This window comes from Geotrypetes seraphini, chromosome 5 (genome assembly GCF_902459505.1).
Source record: "Geotrypetes seraphini chromosome 5, aGeoSer1.1, whole genome shotgun sequence".
Classification (NCBI taxonomy): domain Eukaryota; kingdom Metazoa; phylum Chordata; class Amphibia; order Gymnophiona; family Dermophiidae; genus Geotrypetes; species Geotrypetes seraphini.
Window position 1 is genome coordinate 246,463,797 of NC_047088.1, and position 20,868 is coordinate 246,484,664.

General features: G+C 46.1%; 1 protein-coding gene across 6 annotated transcripts in view; it reads right to left on the minus strand.

Moving 5' to 3' along the window:
- The window catches only part of KALRN (kalirin RhoGEF kinase), a 1,310,049-nt gene that overhangs the window by 255,619 nt on the left and 1,033,562 nt on the right, over window positions 1-20,868 (minus strand). The window contains exon 1 of one of the 6 annotated variants that reach the window (XM_033944398.1): window positions 349-516. The exons of the other annotated variants lie outside the window; for them this stretch is intronic. Within the exon in view, the coding sequence (XP_033800289.1) occupies window positions 349-433 (85 nt within the window). The 5' untranslated portion in view covers window positions 434-516. Of the gene's footprint in view, window positions 1-348; window positions 517-20,868 lie in introns of those variants that run through there. 6 annotated transcript variants of the gene reach the window in all.

The window sequence follows — 20,868 nt, forward strand, 5'->3', positions numbered from 1 at the left end:
GTCACTTGAAAGGGAAAAGGGGAGCTTGCAAGAATATCACTAATCCGTGTCAAAAATATCACTTTTTCTGCCAGGACTTTGGCAAGTCCATCGGCTCAGGTACATCCTTCAAAACTCACAATTCCTAGCAAATGTATATTTCATATACATTATACCCCTCCCCCTCCCCCTCCCTCCCAATAGCGTGCAGCAAAGTGCACGATCCATGTACACGAAGAGCAAAGCCATCTCAACTTGCTTTAAGGCCATTTTCCAACGAAACCACCCTCCAGCGGGCCAGGAAGCCGAGCAAACAACTAAAGAAGCAGCGGGGTGAAAAGGGCAGCGCAAAGCCCGGCCACCACTGACCTGCCACCGGACAGCAACAGCAGCACTTGGCAACGAAGCAGCCCACGCAAGACCGGCAGGAGTACGTCCGTCGGCCGCCTTTCATCCTGCACCGCCGCCACGCATGACAAGCGCCGGAGCGCGAGGGGAGCCCGGAGCGCGCGGCGAGCGCTGGCCGGGACACCTATGGGAGGGCGGGGCGAGGGGCGGGGCCGGCGCCCTGGGCCGTGTTCCACTCGCCCCGCCCACCCCAGCCGCACACCTCCGAAGCCCGAGTTGCCATCTCGCCGCTGTACCCAAGGCGTGTTTGTGCAGGACATTCGGTTGGTTTTTGTTTTCCCTACTGCTTTTCGAGTCCACCAGATCTAGGGCATGCAGTGGGCGGCCATAGTCCTTCCTTCCTCTTCCCTGCATGGCTACAGCAGTGGGCTGTGAGAACCAGGGAGTTTCTTATGATCTGGGTCAGGCAAAAGAAACTTTGAACTGCCCTCAATGTTTCAGGTTGAGAAGATCTCCGCTGAATCTTTAAATCCTTATTTTTGGATGAATTTATTGGTCCTGGGACAATGGTTATTTGTGAGGGGGGGAAGGGAAAAAGATTATAGCAATTTATTGAGGAGGCAATTTGAGCATAAAATGTGTGCACACAAACAGGGCTGGATTAGCACGATATTAGGCCATAAGCAAACATATTTGTGCCCCCCCCCCCCATCGTCCCATCATTATTTTACTTTTCCAGAAGTAACAGGGCAAAGTACAAAGCCGAGCTGTGCCTATGATAGCAGTAACAGTTTGTGAGTGAGGATGAGGACTGCACATATTTTGAATGGAGAAGCCTAGCGGGTAGACCACCACTCGAAAGGGTCCAGAGAAGAGCGACTGAAATGGTTAAGGGGCTGGAGGAGTTGCCGTATAGAGAGAGATTAGAGAAACTGGGCCTCTTCTCCCTTGAAAAGAGGAGACTGAGAGGGGACTAAACTAAACCTTAGGTTTGTATACCGCACCATCTCCACAAGTGTAGAGCTCGGCACGGTTTACAGGGTTAGGTTGAAAAGGAGCTACAATGAAGGGTTATAGGAAAGGAGCTAGGAAGATAAAGAGGGACAGGTGCCAAAGAGTGGGAGATGTTAGATTTTTGAAAAGAGCCAAGTTTTCAGGTGTTTGCGGAAGGATTGGAGGGAGCTTGAAATTCTGAGCGGGGATGTGAGGTTGTTTCAGAGTTCTGTGGTTCTAAAGGGGAGGGATGTTCCTAGTTTTCCTACGCGGGATATGCCTTTAGCAGAGGGGAATGATAGTTTCAGTTTTTGGGAGGATCTAGTGGAATTAGGGTTAGAGGAGTTCCAGAAGAGAGGGATAACGGGAGGGAGGATGCCATGTAGGATCTTGAAAGCTAAACAGGCACATTTAAAGAGGACTCTGGAGTGAACTGGGAGCCAGTGAAGTTTGGACAGGAGTGGGGAGACGTGGTCGAACTTGCCTTTAGCGAAAATAAGCTTGGCCGCGGCGTTCTGGATTAGCTGAAGTCTATGAAGTTTTTTTTTTAGTTAGGCTTAAATAGATGGAGTTGCAATAATCCAGTCTAGAGAGGATGGTGGATTGAACAAGGACGACGAAGTGAGAATGATGAAAGTACGATCTCACTTTCCTCAGCATATGAAGACTAAAGAAGCATTTTTTTACCAAGAAGTTGAGGTGGTCATTGAAGGAGAGAGAGGAGTCTATGATGATGCCAAGGACTTTGCTTGAAAACTCAAGCTGAAGAGTGGAGCTGGAAGATAATGGGATGGAGGTGGGTAAATGACCTAAATAACAAAAGTAGTTTTGTTTTGGACTCGTTCAATTTCATTTGTACAGAATGTGCCCAGGATTGAAGGTTCATTATACATGCGGATATGTTCTCAGCGAGGTTAGTGAGGTTCAAGTCGGTCTCAAGGAGGATGAGGATATCATCAGCATAGGTGTAGAGAGTTTCCAGAGGGGATAGATGAAGGAGTTTCAAAGAGGACATGTAAATATTGAAAAGGATAGGGACATGATCGAAACATTCAAGATAATGAAGGGAATAGACTTAGTAGATAAGGACAGGTTGTTTACACTCTCCACGGTAGAGAGAACGAGAAGGCACTCTCTAAAATTAAAAGGGGATCGATTCCATACAAACGTAAGGAAGTTCTTCTTCACCCAGAGAGTGGTAGAAAACTGGAACGCTCTTTCAGAGTCTGTTATAGGGGAAAACACACTCCAGGGATTCAAATAGGGGAAACACCCTCCAGGGATTCAAATAGGGGAAAACACCCTCCAGGGATTCAAATAGGGGAAAACACCCTCCAGGGATTCAAATAGGGGAAACACCCTCCAGGGATTCAAGACAAAGTTAGACAAGTTCCCGCTGAACCAGAAAGTACGCAGGTAAAGCTAGGCTCGTTTAGGACACTGGTCTTTAAACCGCATGTGCGGACTGCTGGGCACGATGGACCACTGGTCTGACCCAGCAGCGGCGATTCTTATGCTCTTACGAGAGCAGCCATGCAGTGGCATAGCGAAGGTGAGACACACCTGGGGCGGTGGTGCCTCTCGCCCGCCCTCTTCGCCTTCTCCCACCCCATCAGCTCCACCCCCACCCCTTCCTGCCACATGCGCACACCCCTTTCCTTCCCAATCCCAAACTGCTGCTCGCACCAGCGTCGGCTCTTCTTCCTCTGCTGCCGCTTCGTAGGTGCGGATCCAGGATGTGATGTCAGAAGAAGAGCCGACGCCAGAGCGAGCAGCAGCTTGGTGTTGCTGCTCACGCCGTGAACATTAAAAAGGAGTGGGGAAAAGGACGCAGCTTGCACCCCCCACCATGCAAACTAAAATAAAAAACAAACAAACCCCAAATTGAAGATCGGCAGGAAAGATGCCCACTCTCTCCTGTCATGTCGCACAATCATCCGACACTGCTAACCCCCTCCCCCTCCACAGCGGGCCTTAAGCAATCTGGGCCAATCAGAGCCTAGGGCTTCCTTCTGCTTCATCACTGATGATGTCATCAGTGACACAGCAGAGGGAAGGTGCTGGCGGGGCAGGCCGTGAAGCAGCCCGTTCAGAGTGCTGCCGCTGTTGCTGCTTTAGGAGGTCTCAGAGTTATGCCAGGTCTCACCGGGGTGGTGTGGGGGGTGGGGTGGGGGGGTGTTGGTCGCTGAATCATCGAGTCCAATTTTCTTGGACAACGGATCAATTCGAATCAATTCACCAAAGTGTATTGGTGAATCGAGCAACACTACCACACACTTAGCCATCCTTCTGTCTGGCTTTGAGATGGGTAATGTACAACTTTTTAGAATCCTGAAAAAAAAAATCCATGCGGTTGGCAGTCCTTCTGTATCCTGAGCACATCCGGCATGGCCCCCCCTACACTTTTGGACCTGTGGCCTAGTTTGCTTCTGCTTTAATCCAGCTGTGCACACAGCTACCCACTAGCAGGGTGGGCCACATGATCAGGTTAGATTAGGCTGATGCCTAGGACAGCAGTTTTTGGGAGAAAGCAAAGAGCAGCAACAAAAGGTTAGATCCTTACAGCTGCACGAAAAATCAAAGGGAAGGCGAGTTTCAAATATTTGATCTACCCAGGTAAATGACTTTTGTAAACTGCCCTCATTGACAGCTTGCGGGGGGGAGGAGGGGGGCAGATTAGTGGCCTGACTGAACATTGGTTATAATCCACCTGCAAAACACGTGTGTGTGTGTGTTGTGTTATCAATAGTGTTCACTACTGAAAACAATCCCTCATCAAAACAAAAAATACAAAAGAATAAATTTTTTGGGCTTGCACACTCCTAATGTACTCTGTACACCCAGCTCTTCTCCCCACACAAACAAATATTTGCTATATAAAAACTATAGTCACATCCCTAAACTAAGCTTCCTTCCTCCACCATCCCCAGCTAACTCCTCCCTTCTAAGCTGCACAACTCCATGTCCACGCTCCATACAGAGGAGTGTGTGACGCAGTGGTTAAAGCTACAGCCTCAGCATTCTGGGGTTGTGGGTTCAAACCCCGCACTGCTCCTTGTGACCCTGGGCAAGTCACTTAATCCTCCATAGCCCCAGGTACGTTAGATAGATTATGAGTTCACCAGGACAGACAGGGAAAAATGCTTGAGTACCTGATTGTAAAACCGCTTAGATAATCTTGATAGGCGGTATATAAAAAAATCCTAATAAAAACAAAAGCTAGAAAGCAAACTCTCTGCAAGCAAAAAGCCTGACTAGTGATGAGAAAACAAACGAGCAATTATTTGGATTTAGACCAGTGGTGTAACCAGAGGTGAATTTTTGGCGGGGCCCGAGGTTAACATGGGGAGCACTAGGCAATGCACTGGCCAATGCTGTTGCAGGTGTTATTTGGGTGCTGCCTGGCTCACCCACACCACTGATGTGATGGCTTCACACCTCTGGCTCACATTTGGGATTGTTCCTTGCTAGGCCCCACAATAATGGAATGAATGTGATGCTGGGTGTGGGCAAATAGGAGTGTTTAGGGTCAGAAAACAGCAAACATTTCAGTTATATTAAATGTTTATTTATAAGCAGTATTTGGACTAACGTCTTACAATCCCTTGGCTATACTGCTTGCAATAAAACTCAAGCTTTGCCAAAAAAGGTCATTTAAATAAACCTAGTGGGCAGGCTGAAAGGATGTTTTCTCTAATAAAATATTAAAGATACAAACTTCATTAATGAGAACTGCCAAGGCAAGGAGCAAGCTGTTTATGCAGAATTTGGGCTTTGACTTAAGAAGGGTCATAAGAACATAAGAATTTGCCTCCGCTGGGTCAGACCAGAGGTCCATCGTGCCCAGCAGTCCGCACCCGCGGTGGCCCATCAGGTCCATGACCTGTCAGGTTATCTTGATTTAGCCCTATAGTCCCCAATTGTTTTTATCTATACTCTTTCCATACTCTTATCTACCCTTATCTGTATCCCTCAATCCCCCTATCCTTCAGGAATCCATCCAATCCCTCTTTGAATCCCCGTAGCGCACTCTGCCCGACCACTTCCTCCGGGAGCGCGTTCCATGTGTCCACAACCCTCTGTGTGAAGAAGGACCTCCTGGCATTGGTTCTAAACTTGTCCCCTTCCAGTTTCTCCGAGTGCCCTCTTGTGCTTGTGGTTCCCTGTAGTTTGAAGAATCTAGCCTTGTCTACCTTCTCCATGCCCTTCATGATCTTGAAAGTTTCTATCATGTCTCCCCTAAGCCTCCTCTTTTCCAGGGAGAAGAGCCCCAGCTTGTCCAGCCTGTCAGCGTATGAACAGTCCTGCATACCATTTATCATTTTCGTAGCTCTTCTCTGGACCTTCTCAAGTATCGCCATGTCTTTCTTGAGGTACGGCGACCAATATTGGACGCAGTACTCTAGTTGCGGGCGCACCATTGCACGATACAGTGGCATGATGATTTCCTTCGTCCTGGTTGTAATTCCCTTCTTAATGTGCCCAGCATTCTGTTAGCTTTCAAGCTGGAGCAAACAGTTGGTAAATCGCACTCTTACGGTCCTTTTCTGCTCCAGGTACAACAGAATCCAGGATTGCTGTGTGAAAAAGCTGTCCATGAATCTTAGCTACGTAGAATAGTTCTGCAGCTTCCCAAACTGTCCTGGGGCTCCCCCCAATCAATCTGGTTTTCAGGATATTCATAATATGGATTTACATATAGTAAAGGGGCTCGTAATCAAAAATGTCCAAAAACCGTCATAAGTCGGCACTTGGATGTCCTAATTGCCAGGTCTTTGACCTAGGGGCAGCCGCGGGAGTGAATTCCTGGGCACGAAGGACCACTGGTCTGACCCAGCAGTGGCAATTCTTATGTTCTTATGCAGATTTTTAAAGCCCCTTTTCAGGATGTCTAGTGAGGCATTTTGTCCACTGTGCGCCAAGAAATCCAGGGGATATGTTGAGAGGCGTGTTGTGGATGGGCTTTGGGCGGGTTAGAGTTGGACGTCTTGCGGTGATAATCGAACCTTTTCCAGGCCGTCCTAGATGGAACTTAGACATTTTGGGCTAGGTTTATTTTAGAAACATATAAGTGCCAAAAAAGTACCCAAATTGACCATATGACCACTGGAGGGATTAAGTAATGACCCCCCCCACACACACACACACACTATTGAATGTGGCCTCCACCTGTAGAGCCAACTATTGAAAAAAAAAATTACCTCCTATTAGTTTTAAAAGTATTTCCCTGTAACTTCATCGAGTGTTCCCTAGTCTTTGTAATTATTGACGGAGTGAAAATCGATCCACTTGTACCCAATCTACTCCACTCAGGATTTTGTAGACTTCAATCCTATCTCCCCTCAGCCGTCTCTTTTCCAAGCTGAAGAGTCCTAACCGTTTTAGCCTTTCCTCGTACGAGAGGAGCTCCATCCCCTTTACCACCTTGGTCGCTCTTTTTTGAACCTTTTCTAGTGCCGCTAAATCTTTCCTTAGATAAGGAGACCAGAGTTGAGCACAATACTTCAGGTGAGGTCACACCCTGGAGCGATACAGGGGTATTATAACATTCTTAGTCTTCTTCAAAAATGGCCATTTCCTCCGCCTGATATTTGGATGTTTTTCAGGAAATGTTTTTCAGGCCTCCTATTGAAAGTGGCCCTCCACATATAGTACCCATAAAATTGGCACCAACTGGAACAGTGCTTAGCGTGATTCTAAAAGGTATGCACAGCTTTACAGAATCACACTAAGAACATAAGCAACTGGGTCAGACCTGAGGTCCATTGTGCCCAGCAGTCCGCTCACACGGCGGCCCAACAGGTCCAGGACCTGTGCAGTAAATCTCTATCTATACCCCTCTATCCCCTTTTCCAGCAGGAAATTGTCCAATCCTTTCTTGAACTCCAGTACCGTACTCTGCCCTATTACGCTCTCTGGAAGAGCATTCCAGGTGTCCACCACACTAAGCGCCAGTGTAATTTTTAAGTACATCCATTAAGGCCAGCTAAAACCAGGCCTAAATGTCTAAGTTGAGCACGGAGTGGGCATACTCTTTAACAATGCGCAAAACTTTCAGGATGCCCATGAATATGTATACCCTAGAGGAAGCCCTGAATATGTATACCCTAGAGGAAAGGAGAGACAGGGGAGATATGATTCAGACGTTCAAATACTTGAAGGGTATTAACTTAGAACAAAATCTTTTCCAGAGAAAGGAAAATGGTAAAACCAGAGGACATAATTTGAGGTTGAGGGGTAGTAGATTCAGGGGCAATGTTAGGAAATTCTACTTTACGGAGAGGGTGGTGGATGCCTGGAATGCGCTCCCGAGAGAGGTGGTGGAGAGTAAAACTGTGACTGAGTTCAAAGAAGCGTGGGATGAACACAGAGGATCTAGAATCAGAAAATAATATTAAATATTGAACTAAGGCCAGTACTGGGCAGACTTGCACGGTCTGTGTCTGTATATGGCCGTTTGGTGGAGGATGGGCTGGGGAGGGCTTCGATGGCTGGAACCCAAGCACAGTACAGGGTAACGCTTTGGATTCTTGCCCAGAAATAGCTAAGAAGAAAAAATTTAAAAATTTAAATTGAATCAGGTTGGGCAGGCTGGATGGACCATTCGGGTCTTTATCTGCTGTCATCTACTATGTTACTATGTTACATGCCCCTCTCCTGACCATGTCCCCTACTCAAATTTGCACGCTAGAACTGGTGCATAATTTTTAAAGAAACCTGCTTTCCAAGTTGGGACATAACTTTTAATTTAATTAGCGATACTTCACATGAATCACACCTAGGCGCTTTACGATGCCTAATGCCACTTCTCAGTCCGGGTTTTCGGCTCTCTTATTCTGAAGTTGGCCTTTGAGTGTGTATGCCTGAGATTGCTTTTGGCCTCTTTTTGATTTCTTTAGCTGTGATTGGCCCTGTTTGGGGCTGACGTAATCGGAGTTGCCCTGTTTCAGAGTGATAGAGAACGCTATGGCCATTTTAAGCTGCCAGAGACTATGTGAAGCATGTAAGCATTATGAAACAAAGTATGTGTTTAGAATTAGAGCATTTCCCCTGATATTATATTGAAACTGGGAGGGAATGCTAAGTATTTAAATGCTCTATTTTTATGTTTTGTAGAGTTCCCTGTCCTGATAAAGTGATAGCGAAACGCGTCGGCTAAGGGGACAGAAATCATATATATGAAAGCTAAGTTGGCTTTATATACATACATAAAGTACATTACATAGATGAAATAAGTAAAAAGAAAAAATTAGTTAAAACACCATAAATGCTAGGTTGGGATGAATGAGGATCTTACCACCATGAGTTATGCCACTCGGGTGACTGCCTGAAAATCCCTGGATACCTGAGCATTGACATATGTATAGCTAAGTACATTACATTACTGACTTCTATTCCGCCCGTACCTTGCAGTTCTGGGCGGATTACAAAAGAGACATCTGGACATTTCCAGGAGAAATTACAAGAAGATTGGTGGATTACCAGAAGATTGGTGAATTACAGTTTTGGGAATGGGATACAGCATGGAAGATTGGGCTATTCCAGTAGATTTACAATTTGGGGAGATGTACTAATTGGGGAAAGTGCAGTTCCAGTAGGTTCATAGACAACCCCGCGAAAGACAAAGGCGCACGCCGACAACTGAGCGCAAGACGGAGGCGCGCGCCGAAGAAAATTACAGTTTTTAGGGGATCCGACGGGGGGTTTTGTTGGGGAGCCCCCCCAGTTTACTTAATAGATATCGCGCCAGCGTTATGGGGGGTTTGGGGGGTTGTAACCCGCCACATTTTACTGTAAACTTAACTTTTTCCCTAAAAACAGGGAAAAAGTGAAGTTTTCAGTAAAATGTGGGGGGTTACAACCCCCCAAACCCCCCACAACGCCCCCACAATGCGGCGCGATCTCTATTAAGTAAAGTGGGGGTGTTCCCTCCCACGCCCCCCCGTCGGAGCCCTAAAAACAGTAATTTTCTGTGGCGCGCACCCCCACGCTGCGCTCAATTGTCTGGGCGCGCCTTTGTCCCGGCGCGCTTTTGACCTGACACCATTCCAGTATATATACAGTTTGGGAAGCAGTTGACATGCTTGAGGCTTTGAAGAGTAAGGATAACTGGAGAGGGGGAGAGGTTGAGGGAATTACACGGAGGGGAGTCCAGGGTTAGAGTTAAGACATCTGGATACATTTTTTGAATAGTTGGGTTTTGATTTCTTTACGAAAAGATTTGAAGTCACTTGTTGTTATCCGCAGGTTGGAGATGATATGGTCCAGTTTTGCTGCATGCGTCGCTAGTAGGCTGTCAAACATTTTCTTGCGCTGGGTTCTTTATCACCTGTGGAAGTAATGCCACTCCCGGCATTAGCCACACCTATAGTGGTGTTAGGTGTCGTAAAGCGCCTCCAAAGGTGCGTTGCAGGCGCTGTTTATAAAGGCACCAGTAGACACCTACATTTTTCATTTTAGAATGCTTTTTTATTTGTTTTAAACAATGTTTGCAACTTAGCCCCCCCCCCCTTTTACAAAACTGCGCAAGAGAATTTAAGGTCCGACCGGCACGCTGAATGCGCTGCGCTGCTATGATGGTCATAGAGTTCCTATGCGACAGAACCAAGAGGAGGAGGAGTCCAACCTTGTCTGCAGTGAAAAAACCAACCAGGAACAAGCAAAACAAAACTGCAGATATGTACAACGATGTAGGCAAGTTTTTATTGTGACAACCAAAATATATATTAAAACATTCCAAACAGGGGACCCAACACGGTCCGTGTTTCGGACAACCTTCATCAGGGGTCCATGGTAAAAAGAGGAAAAAACATATGTCACAAAAAATGTTGGAAAGTACAATAAAAACAAACAGATAAAATGTCACGCCGAAAGTCACTAAATGTAGTAAAAATCGCTAGAGTGTTTTTTCCTCTTTTTACCATGGACCCCTGATGAAGGTTGTCCGAAACACGGACCGTGTTGGGTCCCCTGTTTGGTAAAAAGGTTTTAATATATATTTTGGTTGTCACAATAAAAACTTGCCTACATCATTGTACATATCTGCAGTTTTGTTTTGTTTGTTCATAGAGTTCCTATGAGCATTTATAGAATATGGGCCTAACTGGTTAGTACATAGTTAACACAGGAGCTCTTACCCAGCGACATAGCAAGGGTGAAAGGCACCCGAGGCGAAGGTGCCCCTCCCCCTCCCTCATCTCCGCCCACCTGCTCCTGCCCCGATCCCTCCTTCCCTTCCCCCATATCTCTAGTTGTTTACCACCGCGAGAAACAACTTCAACGTGCTCCTCACGACCCCGGTGGCTCTCCCTCTGTTGTCACTTCCTATGCGTGGCACCCGGAAGCGGCGTCGGCGGGAGAGCTGATGTGGTGGCGAGGAACACATTGAAACTGTTGCTCACGATGGTGAACTAGAGGTACGAGGGAAGGGAATGGGGGGGAGGGCACGACTGTGGCGAGGGGGAGGAGTGGGAAGAGGCTGAGGGGTGTCGGCACCCCCACCAACATGGCGCCTGGGGCGGACTGCCCCTCCCCCCTTATTATTCCACTGCCCTTACCACCGCCAACCTAGATGGTATAAGTGTTTCTGTGGTAAGTTTTATAAATAGTTATATGCTAATACTTACATTAGAGCATGGCCATTAATGAAATAAATAGAAAATCAGGGTTTTTACAGCCATAACACACAGAAGAGATGTGCTAAGGCCGTTAATTACTGCAACTAACTACAATGCCCCTAAGTTTGTACCTGAGGCAATGGAGAATTAAGTAACTTGCTCCAGCTCATATGGAATGTAAGAACATAAAAATTGCCAAACTGGGACAGAATGAAGGTCCATCAAGCCCAGTATCCTGTTTCCAACAGTGGCCAACCCAGGTCCCAAGTACCCAGCTAGATCCCAAGTAGTAAAACAGATAAGCAGCGGATTTCTCAAAGCCCTCTCAATAATGGCCTATGGACTTCTCTTTTAGGAAATTATCCAAGCCTTTTTTAAACCCTGCTAAGCTAACTGATTTCACCACATTCTCTGGCAACGAATTCCAGAGTTTAATTACACAGGGAAGGAGTAAAACGCGGACCTTGCGGATCCAAACCCGCACATCCTTAAAAATCCGAGGTCCACGCTACTTGTAGTTAGTTTCTGGCTCTGACAGACCTCGGTGACAATTTAATGCTGACGGATCCATCTCAGCATAGGGAGGGAAAAGTATTAGGATCCGTCAGCGCTAAAATGTCACCGAGGTCTGTCAGAGCCAGAGACTAGTGCTAGTGCTGGAGCGGCTCCAAAACGAATCCTTTAAACTGGTTTCCTGCAGCCCCAGTAAATCGGCTCTGACAGACCTCGGTGACATTGTAGCGCTGACGGATCCTAATACTTTCCCCTCCCTATGCTGAGACGGATCCGTCAGCGCTAAATTGTCACCGAGGTCTGTCAGAGCCAGAAACTAACTATCTCAGATTTTTAAGAACGTGCGGGTTTAGATCCGTGAGGTCTGTCAGGTCCGCGTTTTACCCCTTCCCAATTACACATTATGTGAAGAAATATTTCCTCTGGTTTGTTTTAAATCTACTACTTAGTAGCTTCATCGCAATGCCCCCTAGTCCTAGTATTTTTGGAAAGAGTAAACAAGCGATTCACATCTCTACCCTTTACACTCCACTCATTATTCTATAGACGTCTATCATATCACCCCTAATCTGTCTCTTCTCCAAGCTGAAGAGCCCTAGCCACTTTAGCCTTTCCTCATAGGGAAGTCATCCTAAACCTTTTATCATTTTCATTGGGATTTGAAGCCTAGCTTCCCTGCTCCTAAGCCCACCCCTCTAATCGCTGGGGTACTCCTCCATTCTGTTCAGTTATGGAAAGTTGTCTCTAGTGCTATCAAAGAAATTGTTGTTCTCTTTTGCTGCTGAGGCATGATCCGGGTGGACCTGGGAGGGGGAAGTTGATGAGATCTGAACTGTACAACAACTTGGGAGGTTCTCTGGAAACAACCTGCTCACATTCTCCTGTTTTTGGTATTTCCAGACTTCACCCAAATGTTTCCTGCTGCTGAGAAGTAAATTGTAGCACACTGCATTACAAAATCAGGTGACTGGAAGCTGTTTCATAATGCGAAGTGTCAAAGCCCATAATGGCATGCTCATGCAAAAAACAAGACCACACCTACAGCGACTGTGACGGGACAGTCAGCTACAGGAGAATATGTGGTGTAAAAGCATATAACCTATATTTAAAGATAGAAACATAGACATAGAAACATAGAAGATGACGGCAGAAAAGGGCTACAGCCCATCAAGTCTGCCCACTCTGCTTACCCACCCCCTGGCTATGCCCTAATGACCCAATTTCCTTATCTTGACCCTCGTAGGGATCCCACATGGGTATCCCATTTATTCTTAAAGTCTGGCACGCTGTCTGCCTTGATCACCTGCACTGGAAGCTTGTTACAATGATCAACCACTCTCTCTGTGAAGAAATACTTTCTGGTGTCTGCAGCAGCCACTCTCTCCTCCTCTCCCTATTGGCTAAGGCTCTTAACATTTGCATCTTCTCTTCCTATAGGCTAAGGCTCTTTACACCTGCATTGTGATGTCATAGAACTTTCTGATTAGAAACATGATGGCAGATAAAGGCCAAATGACCCATCATAGAAACATAGAAGATGACGGCAGAAAAGGGCTACAGCCCATCAAGTCTGCCCACTCTGCTTACCCACCCCCTGTCTATGCCCTAATGACCCAATTTCCTTATCTTGACCCTCGTAGGGATCCCACATGGGTATCCCATTTATTCTTAAAGTCTGGCACGCTGTCTGCCTCGATCACCTGCACTGGAAGCTTGTTCCAATGATCAACCACTCTCTCTGTGAAGAAATACTTTCTGGTGTCGCCATGAAATTTTCCGCCCCTGAGTTTGAGCGGGTGCCCTCTTGTGGCCGAGGGTCCCTTGAGAAATAAAATATCATCTTCCACTTCGACACGTCCCGTGAGGTACTTAAATGTTTCGATCATGTCTCCCCTCACCCTAAGTTCCTCGAGAGTGTAGAGCTGCAATTTGTTCAGTCTCTCTTCGTACGAGAGACCCTTGAGCCCCGAGATCATCCTTGTGGCCGTCCGCTGAACCGTGTCATGTTCTAAATCCCACAGGTTTCATGGCTGTTGTTATTTTGGGGTTTGTTTGTTTTTTTACATTAGCATTTTAAATTAAACTCTGGATCAAATATTCACTTGAAAAATATTAACAGAAACCATCACTAGGCTAGCATTAGACCAGGGGTCTCAAAGTCCCTCCTTGAGGGCCGCAATCCAGGCGGGTTTTCAGGATTTCCCCAATGAATATGCATGAGATCTATGTGCATGACTTTGAGATCCCTGCATTAGACCAGATAAGAATCCATCAATCATCTTACATTCAACAATGATTTCTCTATAAGCCCAAATATTACAAAGGGAGCTGATTATGCCAATTAACCCAACTTCATATACAGGGTTTACCTTTTACTGTATGGCTCTTTTTACAAAGCGGTACTACCAATTAGCATGCACAGAATGCGAAGCAGCCTGTTTTAGCAATATTATACGAACACTTAGAATGCTCTTCTATTTGTAAAATAGGATGCTGATGTCAACCAATGCAATTTGATAATGCACCTGGAATGCGCTTCCAGAGAGCGTAATAGGGCAGAGTACGGTACTGGGGTTCAAGAAAGGATTGGACAATTTCCTGCTGGAAAAGGGGATAGAGGGGTATAGATAGAGGATTACTGCACAGGTCCTGGACCTGTTGGGCCGCTGCGTGAGCAGACTGCTGGGCACGATGGACCTCAGGTCTGACCCAGCAGAGGCATTGCTTATGTTCTTATGATTAGAATTTGCTATTTTTTCTACACCGCCTACAAATCCGCATTCAGCATACCCCTAATCTGTAGTGCACCACTTTGTAAATGAAGCCCTAGGAGTTAGGTTTCTACCTTTAGAAAAAAGTTGTACTCCTGCTTCTTCCAGATCTTGCTTGCAATAGTTAAGTGATTACTTGAAATAAATGTCGCCTCAACTAGCATATGAATTCTTGAAAGCAGGCACTCTCTCTTATGTAAACATGTCAAGCACTTAAACCAGAAGAGCTACAGATGTTTGTTTATTTTTTACTACTGCTTATAATGAAGCATCGAAGGGAATTAAGCACTCAAAAAAAAAAATCATAATTACGCAAAATTATGAAGTAGTAAATATTTCTCATATGTAGAGTGATTCTATGGGCAAGAGCACACCTACGCCCTCTACAGAGCTCATTGCTGGCACGTTGGTCTTCTCAGCTGGATTCACTCCAGAAAGAGTGACCCTGGATGACGGATGTACAATAGTGTTTAAAATAAGGGCTCTGGCCGGAGTCGTTATCCAGAGATCTTCCTCTCCACATAGAGTCGTGGGTGATACTAACGACGGATGCCAATCTCTACGGCTGGGGTAGTCATTGTGAGGGTTACTAATGCAACATTGCGAGGGTCACCAGTGCAAGGCTGATGGCTGCCATCATAGAAAACATGATACATCAACAGACTGGAGTTGAGAGTCATCCAATTAGCTCTCTGCTTCTTCCAAACATAGCTGAAAGGCAAAGCAGTCAGAATATTCTCTGCTACAGCAGTTGCAAATGTCAACAGGCAAGGAGGGGACCAAGTGTTCTTTTCTGAAGCTAAAAGCCCAATGGGCAGAAGTCCACCTATAGGCGATAACAGCAGTGCATGTAGTGGAGGTAGACAATGTCCAAGCCAACTACCTCAGCGGGTGGATGCTGGAACTAGGGGAATGGACATTGTCTCAAAGAGTGTTCAACTGCACTGAGACACTGGGAGTACCAAACATTCAATCTCATGGTGTCAGCATACATCAAGAAAGCCCCTCAGTTTTTCAGTCGAAGGTTCGAGTCATGACAAGAGAACTGCTGTACAAGTTTCCACTGTGGCCGAAGATAGGCCGAGTCATTCGCAGAATAGTGACCCATTGGGGATTGGTAGTCCTTATAGCCCTGGATTGGCCAAGTCACCCATGCTACTTGCAGTGGGACAGCTGCCTAAGACTACAGCTGCATCACGGCATTCTGTCACAGAGGCCCATAGTATTAGACAATCTGGAACACTTCGGTCTTATGGCATGGCTACTTAGCACACAACCTTAGTGTGGTAAGGATATTTGGAGATGGTGATGTTGACTCTCGTCAGTTTTAGAAAGCCAGCGACAGTGGTGGCCTACGTCAAAATACGTCCAAGTGCCGATAATGAAAACGGGTTTTGGACGCATTTCTAAACGACCTAGGCCTTCATAGTGCCACTGAACGACCAAAGCTAAACGGGGCGTGTCAGGAGGAGTGTCGAGGGTGGGATTTGGAAGGGACATGGGCCAGCTTAGACTGTCGTACAGCATGTATAACCGAAAGTTATACAGCACAGGATCGATGAAACTTGGATGTTGTGACTTAGACCATTTAAAACATGGTCTAAGTCACAAAAACCCACCTAAAGTCACCAGATAAATACTGCAGACACAAACTACAGACCCCTACACACTACCCCAGTATTCACCAAGCCCCCTCCAACCCCATAAAAATCGTAATCACACCTTTAAAATTCAGCCTCCAGACCATCATCACCTGGCAGTGTGGCATAGGAAAGGCTAGTCGTCCAGCACAGAGGTGGCTTAAGCCATCTTGGGGGTGGTTAGAGACCCATGGAAAGGAGGACCCATGCCCATAAGCCTCTGTAATCACTGCATTGATACTTAAACATGTGCACTCCTCTATACACCCCCAAAACCCTTTTGTACTGGCATATAAGTGGCTCCTGCAGCTATAAGGGCTATTGGGGTGGTAGATAAGGGATTCTGGAGGTGGTTTAGGGGGCTCACCATGACCTATAAGGGAGCTGTAATGAGGAGAAGACATGGAACTCTTTTTGTGAAGTTCACAGCAGTGCCCTGTAAGGTACCCCACTATTTAGGTGCCATGTCTGGGTGTTCAGCCCATCACTTTGCAGACCCCCACGTCCAACAGGGCTTGTTCTAGGCGTTTTTGACTTGGACAAAAAGATGGACGATTTAGTGACTTGGACGATCAGATCGGCAGAACGTATAGTTAGATGAGTTTTGAAACAAAAAAAATTTTGGGCGTATTTTTCGAAAATGTGTCCTAGGCTGTTTTTTACTTTGGACGACTTGCGACTTAGACGAAAACGGACTTAGACGTTCCTTTCGATTATGCCCCTCCACATCTGTTTACATGTATAATTAACAACAAAGCACAATAAACTTATTAGAATAGATTTTAAAAAAATGACAAGAATTATTTTCCCCCTCCCAAATAACCAATTGAACAATTACTCAAATATACCTGTGAACAATCTTACCATATCCCTTAAATAATACCAGATCATACCTCCCTCCTCCCTCCCCGGATGTGTATGTTTTCCTCATCTAAATAAGTCAATCCTTACAATATTTAGTTAATTGTTCCCAAACCTCCATAAATTTTTTGTAACATCCTTTCTGAATGATTAATCAGGATTTTTTAATCAACTTTTTGAAAAGAAATTCACTCGTGACGATGGAGAACAGATTATAACAGATTATAACCGTATCGTGAAAACTCCCTCAGAAAACACAGGTGGTAAAATGTTCTCGACTACATAACCACAAGGATACACTGTAATATCTTAGGCATAGCTTTCAACAGTTTAATATCATATGGGTAATAACTGACAAGAGCTGTGCTCTACAGCTTAAACGAGACCCGATTCCCTACCGTGTTTCCCCGATGATAAGGCAGGGCCATCAAATAAGACAGCCCCCCCTTTTTAGAAAAAAATGTAAAATAAGGCACCCCCCCGCAAATAAGCCACCCACCGATACCTGCGCTTACCCGAATCGGGTGGTACGGTGGGTGACTCCGTGTGGTCCCTCCGTCTACCGTATTTGCCTCCATGGCTGCGTGCCGCGCCTCGTCATGAAGTGAAGAGGAGGAAGTGACAGGACTGCAGCGCGCGCACGTGACTCCGCGCAAGAAAACACAGGCAGCTTCCCTCATCCCTCCCTAACGGAGACTGCAGGAGTTTGTTCACGGCCAGAACATCCAATACAGGTAATAAAATTCTGTTTTTTTTCAACAATAACTGTGTACTGTAGTCTTCTTCATGGGTAAATAAGGCATCCCCCCGAAAATAAGCCCTAGAGCATATTTTGGCCTTCCAAAAAAAATAAGATAGTGTCTTACCATCGGGGAAACACGGTATTTTAGCTAGTAATAGGAAACCTTGCTGGCTATTAAATTGTTAACAAATTTGGAGCCCTGACTCAGGTGAGGTGCATTTGACAACGAGAATGTGACAGGTTTCCAGCTTGATCATCAATAGTAATGGGAAGCGTTAACCTTTCGCCAGTTACTCTGTGGCTGCTTTCTGACAGCACAGGGAAACCAACCGGGGCTGAAGTAGCTCTGAATGCAATCGCTTCCAGCCTTATCAATAGCGGAAATTTTTCATCATGTCCCAGGGTAAACATCCTTTGTGAGCTCACTTAGTCCTAGACAATATGCTGCGAGCAGGGTACCATATTATAGACACAAAGGTTAATATTTATAAACTCTGATGCCTTGTCTGGAAACGGGATGAAAACCAACAGATAAATGAAACACGTGAGGAAAGCCTGCAGATCATAGCTTATGGAATTCTTTCCAACCTCTGTGTACGTGTGGATGTATCTATGTTGTTTGTATTTGGGACTCTGACCTGGAAGGGAGAGGCGGGATGGTTTGTTGGCTTGGAAAGAATAATTAAAGGAAACCAAGCATGATAATACATCAGACCACTAGATGTCGCTATTAACAGAGTTCAAAAAAAGAATTTTGCAGCTTAACCACAGGGTGCCACTGTCCAAGGCAACAGGCATAACAATGCTTCTCCATCACCGGAAGGCAAAACATATACCTTCTAATCATATATATATTGCACTAATAGGCAGTAATAAATTTATGTGCGCATCCAAACAGTTGCATTCTATAAAGATACACGTGTACATTTTCACGTATGGATCAAAAAAAGAAAGCATGGCCACGGGGGTGGGGGGATGAGGGGCAAGGGCAGGTCAAGGGTGTTCCTGGAATTTGTGCGCGGTGTTACAGAATCAGCAGATCTATACCTAATTTAGGCAAGCGGCTTGGTGCGCCAGGTTCCAGCTGGTGTGAATCGTTGCGCCCACAGATTCTGGCACCACATGCTCTCTATAAATGGTGCCCAACTCAAAAGAGTGCTGTTTATAGACGCTAACCCATAGCAACTACAATCTTACAGTGGCATAGAGAGGGAAGGAGGAGCCTGGGGTGGCATTACAGCCCTGTGCACCCCCTATACTCTTCCCCACCATGCGTGCACACCCCACTGCATGTGATCCCCTCCCCCCACCCCACTCAAACCTATTCAAATCTTCACCGGCAGCAAGCAGCATCAGCTTTCCCTCTGAAGTCACTTCCTGGTCCTGCGACTTTGCCCAGTCTATCGCCGTTTCACAAACATCGCTTGCAGGAATAGGCTCATTTATATTAATATGGATTCCGATGCACCAATGCAAGCCAGCAGTGCAGCTAAGGCTATGATCTTCCTCAGGACTCTACGACCTAGGAGCCAGCTCTGTGGGTGCTTGAGCAGCCAACTGAACAAACTCCCCCCATAATTTTGAAAAAGTTGGCTCCTAAGCTCTACAAGGCCCCGTCACAGCTAATTAGTGAATACATTACATTAGGGACTTCTATTCCGCCTATACCTTGCAGTTCAAGGCGGATTACAAAAGAGCTAACTGGACATTTCCAGTGAAGTTACAACAGTTTTGTGTTTTTGTTTTTTTTTTGGTTACAAGGGAGGAGAGGTAGCTGGATTAATTCCGGAAGAACTTGCAAGTTGGATATTAAATTGACTGTACGTTACTGTGTGATATAACAAATAGATTACAGCTAGAGTACAAATAAGATTACGTTACATTTCAGGGATCCAAATACTTGGTTGGTGTTTTGGGGAGGAAGAGATTATTTAAGTGGAGGTTTTGGGGGAGAATTTATCTAGGAGGAGGGGGAAGGGTTGGGTTAAGATATCTGGATAAAGTTTTTGAAAAGTAGGGTTTTGATTTCTTTTCGAAAAGTTTTGAAGTCGCCCGTTGCCGTCAACAGGTTGGAGATGGAGTGGTTAAGTTTTGCTCCTTGAGTCGGGACCTAACCCAGAAATCTTTATTTTTGCTCAGCCTTAAGGTGTTAACAGGAGAGAAGAACTGAAAAGCCAGGTCTGGCATGACATTCCCTCCCTCAAAATAAACACTTGCCTGCAGCCTTGGGCACAACTTTACATATCCATAACATTCTGCACAATTTTGAATATTTTAAGGGCTTCCGTTCATTGGACGGTGTGGATGCTGAATGGCTTCAGATATTCGGGACAGGGCGATTCAGTTCTGGTTTTAGCCTGGTGCCCTGCATACATATTACAATATAAAACCACTTTGTACCACAGAAAGGCAGTACACTTCTCCCCCTCATATTTGCGGTTTCCGCACTCGCGGTTTTGCTTATTTGCGATTTTTCTCAAGCTGACTCCTACCCCAAATGACATCATCCACGAGTGCAGGGGGGAGTGCGAGGCAGAGAAAGAGAACAAGGGAAAGGGCTGGAATACCAAGCGCGCGGGGACCGAGAGCTGAATCGGGGGACAGGGAACAGGCAGGGAGCCTTCCACCTACCCGGTTCTCATGGGAAGAGCTGGACGCTGTGGCGGTGGCTGCTACTGCTCTCCTAAAAGCCAGGCATGGTGCGAGTGGGCGTAGCGGACCCGGAGTTCGGCGCTGCCGCCTCATTGTCCATCTTGGTTTGCTAGAAATGAGAGGGAGGGGAGGGAGCTGAGCCAGAACTTGAGCTAGGAGCGCGCGCTGCCGCCTGAAAGGATGGGTGGGCGAGACCGAGCCTGGCACGCAAACATGGAGCTTGGTCCTACTCCAGAGCCCTGGACTTTTCGGCACAGTCGGTCTTTGGGGAAGTCTGGACGCTGGGGAGGTCTGACCCCGGCTCTGCGGAGGTTCCCTCCTGGTGTGCACAAGGAAGCTGTGTTGGAAGTTATTTGTGGTTTCATCACTTTCCCGAGGGTTTTTAATAGAAAACCGCAAATAACTTATGAAAAAGTTATTTGCGGTTTGTCCGTATTCACGGGTCCGCTCCGTCCCTAACCCCTGCGAATACAGGGCGAGAAGTGTATTATCAAATCCCATTACTCATACCCATTGACTTATATTTCTGATGTCCCTATTGATTTCCATTAAAAAAATAAAATATATATCAAGACTACAAAGTCCATGCAGGTGGTGGGATAAAACCAGGAATGGATCAGCCTGTTCTAAAAATATGGAGCCAGGTAGCAATCACATTGGCCAAGAGAAACACAGCATAAAACCACTACACTTGGATTTTTCCTCTAGTCTGAATTGATGGCAACCATTTGGATTTTTTTTGTTTGTTTTTT